The 16,318-nt window shown below is 54.7% G+C and overlaps 1 protein-coding gene across 2 annotated transcripts in view; it reads left to right on the forward strand.

Annotated features, from left to right (window-relative positions):
• MGAT5B (alpha-1,6-mannosylglycoprotein 6-beta-N-acetylglucosaminyltransferase B) overlaps positions 1–15,816 on the forward strand; it is a 67,305-nt gene extending 51,489 nt beyond the window's left edge. The window contains exons 11-18 of one of the 2 annotated variants that reach the window (XM_021680825.1): positions 410–540; positions 997–1,002; positions 7,590–7,745; positions 8,161–8,307; positions 8,471–8,587; positions 13,664–13,738; positions 14,919–15,175; positions 15,618–15,816. In XM_021680825.1, the coding sequence (XP_021536500.1) occupies positions 410–540; positions 997–1,002; positions 7,590–7,745; positions 8,161–8,307; positions 8,471–8,587; positions 13,664–13,738; positions 14,919–15,175; positions 15,618–15,816 (1,088 nt within the window). The remainder of the gene's footprint in view (positions 1–409; positions 541–996; positions 1,003–7,589; positions 7,746–8,160; positions 8,308–8,470; positions 8,588–13,663; positions 13,739–14,918; positions 15,176–15,617) is intronic. The other variant, XM_021680826.1, reaches the window with a different exon arrangement.
• Positions 15,817–16,318: the final 502 nt, after the last annotated feature.

Genomic DNA, 16,318 nt, shown 5'->3' on the forward strand with positions numbered 1-16,318 from the left:
ACAGAGAGGGTGGTCCCCGGGCTGGGGCCGCCGTGATGGAGGAAATCCCACCGGGGTAACAGGCTCTGCTGATGGGTGTTGGCGGTGAGAGAAAGGGGAGGAGCCAAAGCCTTGGGCCAGAGCCAACTGGGGCGGGAGGACTCTGACCGGAGCAGGGTCCTGACTGTGCCTGTTTGCAAACAAGCAAGGGGACCAGGCCTTCCCTCTGCTCCAGGCTTTGTGACAGTCTTTGGGAGAAGGAGACGCCTGGGGCTGGGACACTGATGGGTTCTCTTCCCCCTCCTCCACCAGCCCCCTGTCCCCATCCCTGTCAAACGGGGCCCCCTCCGAGGGGGCCAGTCCAGGTAGACCCGGGGTGCAGTGCGGGCTGGGTAGCAGCCCCCGTCCTGACCCTGTGGTCTCGCTGTAGCTCACACCCCGGACAACTCCTTCATGGGTTTCGTGTCCGAGGAGCTCAACGAGACGGAGAAGCAGCTCATCAAAGGCAGCAAGGCCAGTAACATGGCCGTGGTATACGGCAAGGAAGCGAGTATCTGGAAGGTAAGCACAGCCTCCCGGGGACTCCCACCTCTAGGATTTGGCTCTGTCCACCAACCCTGGCTCCGGATGCTGAAATGTCCCCCAATGATGAGTCAGAAAAGAGAGGTCCCTAACTGTCACTGAAAATACCCAGCCTGGGGGCTGCTCACATGCCCCTGCAGCGCCCCACTCTGCAACAAACCCAGATGTCCTTTATCAAGGACTGTGACCTAACCCGCCACCCTCCCTAGGACCGCATCGATAAACACTGTGAGCCTGGCAAGGGGGCTTAGGCTAGACTTGGGGCCTCTGAGTCATGGGAGGCAGTGCAGAAGGCAGGAGAGGCTAAGGATTAGAACCCCATCCTCAGGGCGGGGTCCCTGGAGAAGTGATCCCCGTGTGGGAGGTTGTGTGCTCACTGCTCACTGACCTGTTCTTCTCTCCTCTTTTCTCTGTGCCCTCCTGGCAATGAGGCAGCTCCAGGTAGGGTGCCTGCTCACCGTGCACTCCGCCTGCTCCCCTCTGCTCTCAGTAGGGTGTCCCCGGGGATGCTCTTGAGTCCCTTGACCCCGCAGGGTGCAGGGGGAGGGATGGGAGGTCATTCTCATGTGATGCGAAAGGAGCAGGCTGCCACGGGAGCCCAGGGTGCTGGGGAAGGGGGTGGCATGGAGTGTGTCTGCTTTTACCAGAAAACACTGCTAAGGAACTGCCCTGAGAGAATGAGAGGTTATGAAGTCTGGGAAGAGAAAGGCTTTCTCTCTAGCTCAGGCGCCTCTGTGATAGCTGGGAGCAACGCTGTTCTGCAAGAGACCTCAGAGAAAGTGCTTCCAAAAAAAGACATCTTCGCTCTGGTCTTTGCAACTGGAGGAAGTCGGAGGTGGCTGGATGAAGAGGCTGAGGGGCGCATCCTGGGACCAATGCAGCCCAGAGCCAGAAGTGGAAGGGGCTGGATGACGGAGGTCCTCATGGGGGCAGCAGCTGGGATCCGGGCGAGCGTTTGGGTGAATTTTGTGCCAAGGAGGCTTGTCTTGTTCTGGGTCCCCAGAAAGCAGGCCTTGAGGCTCAGGCCTGGGTGCTATTTTATGAGAGCGTGTGGCCCAGGGGGCAGGATTGGGGGATGGGAGAGAGGCAGACTCACCCTTGCCACTGGAGGAAACAGGCCAGAGATCAGAAGGGCCATCTGAGGGGGATTTGGGGTGCTTTTTGTTCGGCAGGTGAAACTAGCTCAGAGCTCTGGGTTTTTTCTCCTCAGCTTTACTGAGGTATAGTTGACAGGGGAAAATGATGTATTCTTAAGGTGGACGGCATGATGGTTCAATATACATATATATTGTGAACTGAGCACCATGATCAAGCTGCTTAACACAGCATCACTTCACATAGTCATCTGTGTGTTTGTGCGTGTGTGCACGTGCATGCGTGTGTGTGGTGAGACCACTGAAGATCTGTTATTCTCTTGGCAAATTACAAGTGTACAATACAGTACCTTAACCACAATCACCATGCTGCTCATTAGATCCCTGAACTTACTCTTCATACAACTGAAAGTTTGTCCCTTTGACCAACCTCTCCCATTTTCGCACCCCGAGCCGCTGGTGACCACCGTTCTACTCTGTTTCTATGAGTTCCACTCTTTTAGATTCCACATATAAGTGGGATCGTGTCGTATTTGTCTTTTTCTAACTTAGTCTCAGTTAGCCTTTTAAAATGAAATAGAATATCAGAAGATATATCAGAAGACCTTATATGTATTAAGAATAAATATTGTTTTTAAGATTTTATTTTTCTTATGTAATCTTTATACCCAACATGAGGCGTGAACTCACAACCCCGAGATTGAGAGTTGCACACTCCACGAACTGAGCCAGCCAGGAGCCCCGAGAATAAATATTGTTTTGTGAAACTTAAAGTTCAGATATATGCATGTACGCACAGACACATGCCTATGTGGGTATATACACGCATACACATGCCTACACACATACATACATGCATACATATAAACGTGTGTATGGGTAAAAAAAGGTTGCCGAACAGTATATATAACATGAACCCATTTGTGCATGTGTTTTAAGGAAAATGTAAATACGATTTGAATGCATAAAAGGTCTGAGAAGGTACACAAGAAACTGTCCACAACAGTGGCCTCCAGTGATGGGATAAGGAAGCTGATGTTGATGGGGGCGTGGAGGCATTCTTTCCACACTTTACTTTCGGTTTGATCTTTCTTCTGTGAGCCTATTTAGTTTTACACTATGTAGTCCTTTTACATTTAGTGTGATATCTGATGATTTGGCTTGGAATCTACCATTTCACTAGCTGATCTCTATTTCTTTTTCTTGCCTGTTCCATGTTCTGTTCCCTCTTATGCCTTCTTTCACACTGATCAGTACTTTGAAATTCACCCCCTGATAGCTGACTCATTATACTGCCTCCTAGTCTTGTAGTGGCCGCAATAAAGATGGCACCATGCATCCTTGACTTATCAAAGTCTCATATAAATCAATACCTTTCCCTTTTATTGGACAATAAAAGAACCTTAAAATGCTTTAATTACCTCCCCCCAGTTTGTGTACTCTCATTTTATTTTGATTTCCCGAGAATGCCCTTACTTCACCCTTATTCTTAGTGGATATTTTGCTGTGTACAGAATTCTAGCTTGGCTGTTACTTTCTTTCAGTGTTCTGAAAAGACTCTATTGTCTTCTGGCTTCTGGGAGCCTTGTTGTTCCTTTAAAGGTAATTTGTCTTCTTTCTCTGCTCACTTTTAAGACCTCTGTGTGTTTAGTTTTGAGTAGACTTACTATGATGTGCCTCCGAGTGGTTTTCTCTGGACTTATCCTACATGGTGTTTGTAGATCTTTTTGAATCTGTGGTTTGATCTGTCATTAGTCTTAGAAAAATTTCAGTTAGTATCTCTCTAAGCACTGCTTCTGCTCCAGTCTCTCTCCTGTGCTTCTCAGACTCTATTTCTGCATACATTAGACTCCAACATATCCCCTTGTCTCTTACATTCTTTTCTGTGATTTCCACCCTTCCTCTGTGCTTCAGTCTGGATGTTTTCTTTTGTTCTTTCACTAAACGAATTCTCTCTTCAGCTGGGTCCAGTCTGCTGTGAAACCTTTCCATTCAGTTCTTAATTTCAGCCACTAGAGTTCTTACCTCGAGCACTTCCATTTGGTTTCAAACCTTATCTTCTATTTCCTTGACTACATTCAGCAGATTTATCTTGAAGTCTGTATCTGGTAATTCCATCTTCTAGATCTCCTACGGGTCTGTTTTTATTGTCTGTGTCTCTTGGGGTGGTTTTTTTTTTTTTAAGATTTATTTATTTATTAGAGAGAGAGAGTGTGCAAGCAAGCTGGGTGAAGAGCAGAGAGAGGAAGAGAGAATCCACAAGCAGAGTCCCTGCTGAGTGCAGAGCCTGACATAGGGCTCAATCTCCCGACCCCGAGATCATGACCTGAGCAGAAACCAAGAGTCAGCTACTCAACCAACTGAGCCATCCAGGCGCCCCTTTGTCTCTTGGGTTTTAATCATATTGTCGTGTACCTGATTTTTCTAAAAATCACGGTGTTTAAATTTTTTCTTTAAAAATCTATTTTTAACAGGCTTTACTGGGGTATAATTGACATGCAGTATACTACACATGTTTCAAATATATAATTTATAAGTTCTGACATATATATTTATCTGTGAAGCCATCTCCACAGTCAGGATGATGCATCCAGCGTGCCCAGGTTCCCTTCTTCCCACCTCTCTCCTCCTCCCTGCCAGACAGCCCATGATCTGCTTTCTGTCACCACAGATTAGTCTTCATTTTCTATAATTTTATATAAATGGACTCATGGTATATACTTATTTTTTTTGTCTGGATTTTCTCAGAGTATAATTATTTCAAGATTCATCCATGTCATTGCACATATCAATTGTTGATTCCTTCTTATGGCTGAATAGTTACTCCATTGCATGGAATTCCATTGTATTCCACCACACCTTTTTTATCTGTTCACCTGTTAGTGGACATTGGGGTTGTTACCAGTATTTGGCCGTTACAAATAAAGCTGTTATGAACATTCATGTACAAACATTTGTACAGACATATGCTTTCATTTCTCTTGGGTAAATACCTAGGCATGGAATGGCTGGATCATATGGTAGAACTAGGTTTAACATTTTAGGAAAAGTGGTCGTACTATTTTACGATTCTACCAGCGATGTATGAGAGTTCCAGTTCCATTACAAAGTCATCAATACTTGCATGGTCCGTCTTTTCGACTTGAGCCATCCTACAAATGTGCAATGGTATCTTAGGGTTTCGACTTGTAGTTCCCTATGACTAATGATGGCAAAGATATTTTTGTGTGCTTATTTGTCTTCTCAATATCTTTTTTGGGGTAAAGTGTCTTTTCAAAATGTTTGCCCATTTAAAGAATTGGGTTGTTTGTTTTCTTATTATTGAGTTGTTAGAGTTCTGTACACATTCTGAATATCAGCCTTATATCAAATATATGCTTGGCAAATATTTTCTCTCTGTGGCTTGTCTTTCTCTCAGTAGCATTGTTCAAAGAGCAAAGTTCTTCATTTTAATGAAGTCCGGTGTTTTATGGATTATGCTTCTGGTGTCGTATCTAAGAAATCTTTGCCTGACCCAAGGTCACTAAGGATTTTTCTCCTGTGCTTTCTTCTGTAAGTTTTATAGTATTACATTTAAGTCTATGGTCCATTTTGAATTAACTTTTATATATGATATGAAGTACAGATTGAAGTTGTAATTCTTTCCCTTTCTTGCATGTGGATATGCAACGTTCCGTGGCTGTCTGTTGAAAAAACTATCCTTTCTCCACCGAAATGTCTTTGCACCTTTGTCAAAAATCAATTGACCATGCGTGTGTGGGTCTATTTCTGGACTCTGTTCTATTGCATTGATCTTTCTGGATGCCAATAGCACACCGCCTTGATTACTGTAGTTTTACCGTAAGTCTTGAAATCAGGTAATATAAATCTGTCTGCTTTCTTCTTTTTCAAAGTTGTTTCTTCTAAGCCTACTGGGGTTTTGATTGGGATTTCATTGTTTTTTGTTTTGTTTTGGAGTTCTGGAAAATGAATATAAAAAATTGTAAAAATAGTTTGGGGATGATGCCCTCTTCTTCCAGAGAGGATTTTACTTTTACTCTTAGCTTGTGGTTGGGGCTCCAGCAATCTTGGATTACCTTAATCAATGATAAGATTTGAGACCATTTAAAATGGATTCAGCCCCTGGGGCGACTGGGTGGCTCCATCAGTCAAGCATCTGTCTCTTGGTTTTGGCTCAGGTCCTGTTCTCAGGGTCCTGGGATCCAGCCCCGTGTCAGGCTCTGTGCTCAGTGCAGAGTCTGCTTGCGATTCTCTCTCCCTCTGCCCCTCCTGCTTGTGCTCTCACTCACTCACTCACTCTCTAAAATAAATAGATAAAACTTAAAAAAAAGACACCCCCTCCCCCCCACACAAAAACACGGACTCAGCCTCTGCAGGGGCTTCTCTAGGTCTGGCCCACCCTTTTCCTTCCAGCGTGTAATTCCTCAGAGTTCTAACCCCCAGTGTGGAGTTTCTATCAGGGTCCCCCCTTGGCAGACCCTGAACTCTCACTTGTCCTCTGACTGTACAAGGCGACCAGAAGCTCTGCTCAGTTTCCTTGATGCTGACCCTGGAATCGGCAGGTGCCCCCGGGGGGGACACTGACCCCAGCACTGGCCTCCACGATCTCCTTCCCTTCTTCCAGATCTTGGCCTTCTAATTCTGCATGCTTTGTTAGATTTTCACTACCTTCACAGAAATTTTTATATTTTCCTGTCTTTCCTGGTTGTTCTCAGAGGCAGGGCTGATGTGCATTACCCAGGAGACCGCTACCCAAAGAGGAAGGCCTCCTTATGAAAAGTTATACCGTTGGAGTTTCAAAATGTGAATTGTTAATTATTTTGATGTCCATTGATAATATTCTTCAAGAGCTGTGGTTTACAGACTGAATCTGGGCCAAAGCTCCTTGTTGTCCGACCTCATGGCTAGCCAGCAGGATGTGGAGAACCTGGCTTCTTTTCTTCTGACCCGTTAGCCTGCTGGGGACTAGCCCTCCCTGAAAAAAACCGCTCCCCGCCCCAGCCTTCTCTGTGATCTTGAAGTTCCTTTCTTGTCAGCGTATCCCTTCCTCTCTTCTGTGAGTCTCAAAAGCCCCCAAGAAGTAGAACCCAGTGGCAGACCCCATGCTTACCCCTAGTGAGGTCCTACACTGACCACAGCTCCTGGCTCAGGGCTCTGGCCATGGGGTCAGACGGGTGCCCAGGGGCAGAGCTGTTATCTATTCATCTATGCTCTGTCTCCCATTGTCCCCTTCCCCTGAGGCTGGGCCTGTTTCCAGCTCCCTTGGGCTGGGCAGAAAGCAGAGCCTGGATGTGGGACTGGAGTCTGGAGGGGCTGAGCCTTTGCTAGTTTGGGGGTTTTCGCTCACAGGTGTCCTCCTTAAAGACGAGGGCTCTGTCTTGTCCCAGCTGGGCTCCCAGCAGTGAGCTCAGTGCCAACACACAGCAAGTGCTCAATAAAAATGTGCTACATGGATGGAGGGAAGGGGAGAGAGAGAGAGAAGGGATGAGTGGCTAGATGGAAGGAGGGGATGAATGGACAGATGGATGGAGGGGTGGACACACATATGTATGGAAGGATGGAGGGATGGATGGATGGATGGATGAGATGATCTTGGCCCCCCAGCTCCTCAGGTGGCCTTGGAGATCACCAGTGGTTCAGGGAGGCGGAGCAACTTCATTTGGATGCATTTAAATGTGGGAATGGGGATAGGCATTCTTTGCAAAGAAAACAGTTCCATGGCTAAAAATAGTCTAGTCCAACCTCTGCAAGTCACAGATGAAGAAAATGAGGACCAGAGGGGGGAGGGGCCTTGCCCAGGGTCACACAGCTGGTTGAAGGCCAACCTAAGACCGGCCCCACATTTTCTGACTTCCAGACCAGGGGTGTTTCCACGGACAGCTCTGCCTTCCACAGTTGGGGCGAGGCTCCCATCTGCACCCCCTCCTCTTCCAGGGGAAGGAGAAGTTCCTGGGCGTCCTGAACAAGTACATGGAGATCCACGGCACTGTGTACTATGAGAGCCGGCGGCCCCCTGAGGTCCCAGCCTTCGTGAAGAACCACGGCCTCTTGCCACAGCCCGAGTTCCAGCAGCTGCTACGCAAGGCCAAAGTGAGCCCCATGCCCTCACCGTCCTCACCCCAGTCTGGCCACAGATGCCGAGGAGGTCACCCTACGTGCCCCCAGGCCTGCCACCGTGGCTGGTGGCCCCTTCCACGTGTAGACCTGCCCCAGCACGCTCTGCTACCTTGAACCTCACGTCCAGGCCTCCTGGGGCCGGGGCAGAGCTCGGGGCAGAGCTGGGGGTGCTCACCCAGGAGGGACCTGGGCAGGGCCAGCAAAGTGAGGCTCAGCAGTGGGGAAGAGGAAGCGGGCTTCCCTCCTCACCCCTCAGTACCAGGGCAGCCCCGCGGACTGGGTGGTCTGTCCTGCGCCGGCCGCCCCGCTCCCGTGAATGTCCCAGCCCTGGCTTCCTGGGGCTCTGGTGCCCAGCCTTCCATGACCATTGTGCCACTTGCTTCCTCAGCTCTTCATAGGCTTCGGCTTCCCTTACGAGGGCCCCGCGCCCCTGGAGGCCATCGCCAACGGCTGCGTCTTCCTCCAGTCCCGCTTCAGCCCGCCCCACAGCTCGCTCAACCACGAGTTCTTCCGAGGCAAGCCCACCTCCAGAGAGGTGAGTGGGGAGGGCCTGAGATGGGGACCCCTGCAGGCCCTGGAAGAGGAAGACAGACAGGGTGTGAAGGGACGGACAAGACAAGTGGGCGGGGGCGCCTCCCCTGAGCACGGGCCGACCTGGCAGGCACAGGAAGAGGCTGCTGCTCTCTCCACCTGGCCAGGTGTTCTCCCAGCATCCCTACGCAGAGAACTTCATCGGCAAGCCCCACGTGTGGACCGTCGACTACAACAACTCGGAGGAGTTTGAAGCAGCCATCAAGGCCATCATGAGAACCCAGGTGAGGTTCAGATCCAGTCAGGACTCTGGGGGTCACAACTGGAAAAAGATGCCCCTCTTGGTGAACTCAGGCTCGCAGGCCTGGGTTGGCAAACTTGACCCCACTTACCACCTTGAGTATAGGGATGGGGGGAGGAGAGGCAGGGAAGTACCTTTGTGCTATGAGCAACCTGTACAACCTTACATGGCAGCCCTGGATCCAGAATCATTTATTAAGCACCTTTGGAGGCTGAGCCCCATGAGCACTCTTAGCACAAGTTAGGTGCTGAGTCAATGTTTCCAGGATTAGTGCATGGAGGCCCTTGGAACTCTGCTGTTGGTGTGTGTCTGTGGCCTTTTGACAGCATATCTCAAACTGTACATGGCATACACGTCATCTGGGGATCTTGTTAAAAGGCAGGTTTGGGTTCAGCAGGTCTGGGGTGGTGCCAGGCCTAGGGCCACCCTTTGAGTAGCAAGGGAAAGAACTTTCCGGGTTTCCTTCAGCAGGTATGTGAGTGTGGGCGTATGCAGGTGCACATGTGCAAGTGAGGAGAGGGGGAGGAGGGGCTTGTGCAACTTATCTCCTCGGCAGGCCCCTTTGTGGCTTCTGATGGCCCCCCGAGCTCTTCTGGTTCCTTCATTTTGGTAAGGGGTCAGACCATGCAAATGGCACTCTGCTCGCCATGTTCCCTCTGGACCCGCCTCTTGCTGTAGCTTGGACATGAGGCTGAACAAAGATAACCAGCCCTGCGGGTGTCCCCTTCCTTGCCCAACCCCATGTTCACGGAGTGTGTCCTCCCGGGGGGGAGGGGGGTGGAGTATGTACCGCTCAGGGTGAATGTCGGGGTCTGGGGCAGACCTGGAGAGCCTTGGTCTCGGCAGGGCCACCGCAAGTGAGTGACGTGATAGGCTCCTTCTGCGAGGGAGAGCCACGCCCCGGGAGGCCACAGCTGACCAGCATGTCTGCTGCCCCAGGGGAGCTGGGGGCACTGCCAGGCTCAAGGGCAGAGACAAGCAGGGATAGACACAGGGGCACTTACCGGCTTAGCTTTGAGCCCAGAGCCCTGGCCTGGTTGTCCTGACCCTGAGGCAGTCTGGCATTTTTTTTAATACCCCCCTGCGTTCACTATCACTCACTGCCACTCGGGACCCCCAGCCTTGGCCCCCGCCCCTGCGGATGCCCCCAGAAAATCCCTACTTACCTCTCCTCCCTTCCTCCACTGACCACACCCTCGGCCTTCCGTCCTTCTGTCTGGGGGTGAGTGTTTGTCTAGTGAAGTGCCCAGAAGAACATTGTGTGGCAAAGCCTCCACCCATCTTTAGTTGTGACGGACGTGGATGTGGCCAGGTTGACCTGCAGAGTGGCTGAGCCCCTGGACCCTCCCTGAGCGGTGGGGGGCGCCCTCCACTCCTTAAGCATCAGCTTGAGGAAATCTCTACTGTGAGTTCCTCCAGGTCACAGGCTATCTTAGAGTGCTTCCTCCAGAGGGTCACCCCAAGGCACAAGCTATTTGGGACGTGTTCTGAGGAAGGAGGGTCCTGGAGTGACAAAGTGAGACGCTGTGTTCTGGAGTAGGTCACCCTGGCCGGCGGCACCTGGCGTTCAGTGCTGGCGGGGACCTCTGACTGATGGGGTAGGTCACACCCCAGATTGTCCTCCCTGAGAATCAAGTAAACCCAGGGTGTTTATCCCCAGCTCCGTCCATCGCTGACTGAGGGCTGCAACTGGGGACCCTCGCTGGGCTGAGCAAGACAGTCCTCGGGTGAGGGGCTCTCCAGGTGCCCTCGGTACAGAAGAAAGAAGCCGCTGCCGACAACTGACCAACCCCAGCCCCAAGTGGTGGCACAGTGCTCTACATCCCAGGGGGACGCTGCATTGGAAGGCCCCCCGGCAAGGCAGATGGCTACCCTGGAGGGGACCCCCACCCCACATCCTCCCCCTGCTCCTTCTCCCCTCCCCTTGAAGAGCAAGCCTCCGAGGCTTCTGTCCCAGGGGACAAGGACAGCGGGTGGAAGGGAGACCAGCAAGGCTTTTGCCCACCCCGAGGGCTCAGGTCTGGCCCAGTAGATCTTAGCCAGATCTGTTGCTGAGCTAAAGGAGCAAGATACCCGGTCCTGTGGGGAGCACGTTCCAGCCGCAGAACACAACGGGGCTGCCGAGGGGCCTGCAAGTGAGCACGCCCGTGCATTCGTGTGCTCTTTCTGGTCGGACACGTGAGAAATCGCTGCCCTGGGGATGGGCCTGGATGTCTAGGGTGGGAGGAAACTTACTTTACATTGGTTTTCCTTTTGATTTGTTTTTTACATGCACATCTGTTTAATTTTGTTAATTAGTTAATTAGAAAATGACAGTAACAAAAGGGTCAAGGAACCAAAGTTTTGCAAGTCTGCCAAGCTGAGACTTCCAGGTGGGCCCCAAACCTGACCACCCTGCTGCCTTCACCCCCTTCAGGGGTCCCACCGCTTCCCCCGGGCAGTTCACCCCTTTACCAAGAATCACCTGGGAGGTGGTTAAAATGTGGGTCCTGGGCCGGTCTTCTGATATTAAAGATTTTTTCTGAGAGAGAGAGAGAGCGAGAGAGCGAGGGGGAGGGGCAGAGGGAGAAGCAGAATCCCCACTGAGCAGGGAGCCCGATGCGGGACTCGATCCCAGGACCGTGGGGCTCGATCCCAGGACCCTGGGATCATGACCTGAGCCGAAGGCAGACGCTTAACGACTGAGCCACCCAGGCGCCCCCCTTCCTGTCTTCTGATTCTAAAGGCCCAGGTGTGGCCTTGGCATCTGCATTTTCAACAAGCAGCCTGGGCCGCTCTCATAATCCTTTTTATTTTATTTTTTTAAAGATTTTATTTATTTGACAGAGAGAGACACAGCGAGAGAGGGAACCCAAGCAGGGGGAGTGGGAGAGGGAGAAGCAGGCTTCCCGCCGAGCAGGCAGCCCAATGCAGGGCTCGATCTCAGGATCCTGAGATCATGACCTGAGCTCAAGGCAGACACTTAACGACTGAGCCACCCAGGCACCCCTCTCATAATCCTATTTTAGAGAACTGATTGAGGGCCACCGTCAGAGAACACAGCTTGTTCTGCAAGTCCTGGGGCCTTTCACGGGGAGAGGGAAGAAGAAAGATGAGGCACAGGGAGGAGCTGAGAGAGACCTGCTGTCCCCCCACTCAGGGGTGGGTGGGTTTGCCATTGGCACCTCTCTGTGGCGGGGAGCTGGGGGAAAGGCCAGGCCAGCCCCTGCCCACCCCCTCCCTCCCGCGCTCATGACCGTGCAGGACCAGCACCTGCCGGCCCGTTGAGACTGGTTACCGTGTGCACCTGTGACTAGGCCTAATGACAGTCATTTCCAGGCAGGCTGGCTCCTCGGGCGGAGACTCATGGCAGGTGGGACGTGGCTGGCTGATGCGAGTTACCGTGCGACGTGGGCTTCAAAGCGCAGGGGGGAGTGACCGTGGAGTAGGCAGAGTGACATTTGGAGGGGAACTCTCTCCTCTAGGGAGTTATCTATAACCAGGGCTGGAAGTCGTGTACCCCAGGGGTGTCCAGGGCCCTGCGGGGCAGCAGCTGTTTGCCGGCGCCGCTGTGGCTGTCGGCCGAGGTCAGGACCCAGAGGTGCACAGCGCAGGGCTGGGAAGGCCACCCGGTGGCTGGGCTGTGTGGTGGTGGCCTGTGCAGGACCTGGGCTTCTCTGGGGATCCAGAACTGCGCCTGGATTAAGAATGGCCACTCACAGTGGGAACTGGGGAAAGGCCACCCGGGTGCGCTCTTGTCCCGAGAAACTTCTGGGGGCCTGAACCCATTTCAAGGGGAGCAGCAGCCTGAGGGTCAGGGATGCCCCTAGGCAGGGGGCCCAGGCTGGGCATCCAGCCCTTCGAGGTGGGGTCTGCAGGAAGCAGGACCCCCCGGCACACCTGAGGGGGCCTTTGTTGCTGCCCAGCTCTGATGAGGGGGCGGGAGGCCACTCCCATGTGGGCACGAGGGTTAGATCACACAACCCGGGCTGCTGGCTGGAAAAGAGCGTAAGTCAGAATCGGGCTGGACCAGGCGGGTGCCCATCCCCACACATACAACACGCCACACACACACATGCACACACACAGGCACACACAACACACACACGTGCACACACACGCCCTGGGGAGAAGGGGGGCGAAGACCCAGTCTGAGTCTGGGACGGGTCATCCCAATGTCCCTGTCCAGCCACGGGTTTCCTCCGGGGTGGCTGTGTGCTGGACGGGGTAAACGGGGAGGGATTGGTCAGGTGAGAAGAGTGCAGAGGTGGTGGGGTACCCACTTACAGGAGGTGGACACCCCGTTTCACGCTTCTCCCTATTCCCCGTGCTCCTCAGTCCCCAGCTCCTCAACCCACCTGCCCCCAGCCACCCAGTGCAGGCTGCCTCGTAACCATTAGCTGCTTAGACGGACGGTCTGGCCTCTGCTGGGGACGCGTGTCTTGGGTCCTTCCCAGGTGCCTGGCCTGGGCCGGAAGCCTCGCAGATTAATCTCATTCCATCTGACAGGGAGATGCCGTTGTGTTCTTTTTCGTGAACATTCTCCGTTCTGAGCAGAATACAGGCAGAGCTGGAGGTGCTATTTCCTGAGCACCTACTGTATACCAGGCTCTATGCCAGGCGGTGGGCTCGGTGGTAGACGAGACGGGCCATAGTCCAGTTCTCAAGGGACCTGTAACTTGGGAGACACGAGGGGTAAATCAGAAATGATGACGCAGGTGCTGGAGGAAGGAAAGTGGTCCTGTAACGGGTGGGCTAGGGCTCAGGGACTGCTTCCTGGAGGAGGTGTCACCTAAGCGGGGGTGAATCCATCTGGTTGGCTATGGGAAGAGCAGGCATCGTAGCCCAGGAGGGGATGGGGAGTGCAGCTGGGAAGGGGGTGGAAGGGAGTGGGATGACCCCCAGGGCCGCTGGAGGGTGTACCAGGGGTCCGAGTGGAGGGGCCAGGAGATGGGGTGATGGACTCCCTGGGCACACCAGATTTCCGCCCCCAATGCTGAGCATGGCCGGCCCCCGACAGCCAGGTCTACGGGGGCCTGGGGTGCCTCCTGCCCCATATGTCTGCCCATCTCTCCCACAGGTAGACCCCTACCTGCCCTACGAGTACACCTGTGAGGGGATGCTGGAGCGAATCCATGCCTACATCCAGCACCAAGTAGGTGGGCCCTCTGCTCTCTGCTCCAGGGACGGGGGGAGGCGGGGGGAAGGGGGGCTACCCGAAACCCCATCAGACCAGAGGAGGGGGCCTAGCCAACTCCAGTGTCTGACGAAGCTCTCTCCGCAAGGGCTCTGTGCCCATTAAACTCCTGCTCCTCCTCCACCTGTCTGTTTCCATTCCCCTGGATGTGCACAGGTGTGGGGATGGAGATGCAGGGCCGTCCTGCTCTCCTGCTTAGAGATCAGGCCTGGGTGGGTTGGCGGCGGGGGGTGGGGCGTGGGGGGGCTCTGGGTCTCCAGCTTTAGAACCCAGCCCAGTACCACAACACAGAAACACAAAGACTGTTATTTTGATAAAGAAGTTGCTTAAAAGTTTGCTAACTGGTTGAGTGACTGGTAGGTATGGAAAGCCCCCACTCCCCACCCCACCCCCCAGGGATGAGCAGGTGAGACTGGGGTGGGGATGAGGACTCTGTGCTGAGAACCCAGGGGAAGGGGCTGCTGGAGGCCTGGGCACCCGCCTCCCCCTCCCTGCCAGGGGATCTGAGCCTCTCTTCTAGGCTCGGGGCTTCTAGGGCTGATGGCTGGGAGGGGCAGGGCCCGGCTGGGCCACAGGACTAGGTGTCGGTTGCTTTCTAACTATTTGATATTCAGACAGATAGCCTGTGGCCTGTGTCTGCACCTTGTTCCGCAACATTAAGGGCTGGAGAGTGGCTCTAGACCATTGCTTTACGGACAGGAACACTGAGGCCCCCAGCAGGGAGGGCTGGGTGGGGTCAGGGCCAGAACCCGGGATCTCAGCCCCCAGCCAGCCACAGGGATGTCATCATGAAGCTCACAGAAGCACTTGCTGGGCCCCACAGGTGGTTCCTGGAGCTGATCCCTGCAGGGAGAGCCCCTCCAGTCAGCCCCGGCCCCTTGCCGCTCTGCAGCTAGGGCCCCTGGGCCTCAGGGTAAAAACTGCGCCTAACTAAGGTGTGACGGGCTGCGAGGCCGTGAAGGGCGGGTGGCTCTCAGGCTGGCCTGAGTTCAAATTCTGCCTCTGCCATCCAGCTTTGAGGCCCTGAGCAGGTTCTGTGACCTCTCTGAGCCTCTGTTTCCCTGAGGCCACGTCCCCCGGTGTCAGCCGGTGCCATCTGCGTCCTCTTTCCCGGCTGACCTGGCTTTCCTCCTGCCAGGACTTCTGTGCAGCCCCAGGCCCTGCCCCAGTAGGGGCCCGGGCCCCACCGAGTCCCTTCGTCCTGGCCCCCAATGCCACCCACCTGGAGTGGGCCCAGAATGCCAGCTTCGCCCCCGGGGCCTGGCCCCCAGCACACTCCCTCCGGGCCTGGCTGGCCACCGCTGGGAGGGCCTGCACGGACGTGTGCCTGGACCACGGGCTGATTTGCGAGCCCTCCTTCTTCCCCTTCCTTAACAGCCAGGACGCCTTCCAGAAGTAAGTGAGCCTCCCCAACCCCCCGCTCCCCGCTCCCCTGCCCGCCTTCCTGGGCTGGCCCAGCCTCCCTCACCTGCAGCTCGTCACCCCACAACTACCCTGCCCCCAGCCCTGCCCGCGGTGGGGGGTTTAATGCTCCCCCGTGAGTCAGGATGATCCCAGAAGGGACCTTCCGGACAGGTGTCCCTGTCACGGCCGCCACCCTCTTGGTGAAGCCTCAGCCCCTGCCAATCCCCGCCCACCCCCACCCCTCCCTCAGCCTCTGCCGAGCCTGTCCCGGCATCTTCTAGGCTCAGGGTTCCTCCCGGTGGGTCAGCTTGCAGCTCAGCCCAGCCTGGTGCCCCCCAGAGACATCTTCCCGGCTTGGGGATGGGGTGGGCCAGGGAGCGGAGGGGGCGGTCCCAGGCTGGGGCCGTGACCGCTGCCCGCGGTGCCCGTCCAGGCTGCAGGTGCCCTGTGACAGCACCGAGTCAGAGATGAACCACCTGTACCCGGCCTTCGCCCAGCCCGGCCGCGAGTGCTTCCTGCAGAAGGAGCCTCTGCTCTTCAGCTGTGCGGGCTCCAGCACCAAGTACCACCGTCTCTGTCCCTGCCGAGACTTCCGGAAGGGCCAGGTGGCCTTGTGCCAGGACTGTCTGTGAGGGCGCCCACCCGTCTGGCCCTCCCTGCCGCCGGAGAAAGCACCAGCAGATTCCGAGCTCCAGCGACTCGCCCTCCCCTCGACGCCCCCGCGCTGGAGCTTCTTCCTTGGCCAGGAAGTGGGCAGAGCAGACTCGTGCACAGGGTTAGGGGCGGGCCACTCATCCACGGGCGGGGTGCCCACCCCAGGCAGGCTCCTTGACCTCGTCCCGGGGCTCGTGGCAGCGTCGTGGCCAAGCAGCTCTGGGATTGGTCAGGGGCCCCAATGGCAGGAGCAGGTGGTCAGAGGCCCCTTGCTTTGTGCAAGGCCAATTCTGGACCAGACTGAGGGCCCTGGTCCTTCTTGGGCCCAGGATGGGGCCTCAGAATGTATGCGGAGGGAGCAGGGGCAGTGTGCCCGATGGCCCACTGCAGGGTCCAGGGAGAGGGGAGTGATGTGTGAGGGCTCAGTCTTGTCCCTCTGCGGTTGTTTGGGGTATGGACAAAAGGAACAAGGGACTGGGG

This window comes from Neomonachus schauinslandi, chromosome 15 (assembly GCF_002201575.2).
Source record: "Neomonachus schauinslandi chromosome 15, ASM220157v2, whole genome shotgun sequence".
NCBI classification, from domain to species: domain Eukaryota; kingdom Metazoa; phylum Chordata; class Mammalia; order Carnivora; family Phocidae; genus Neomonachus; species Neomonachus schauinslandi.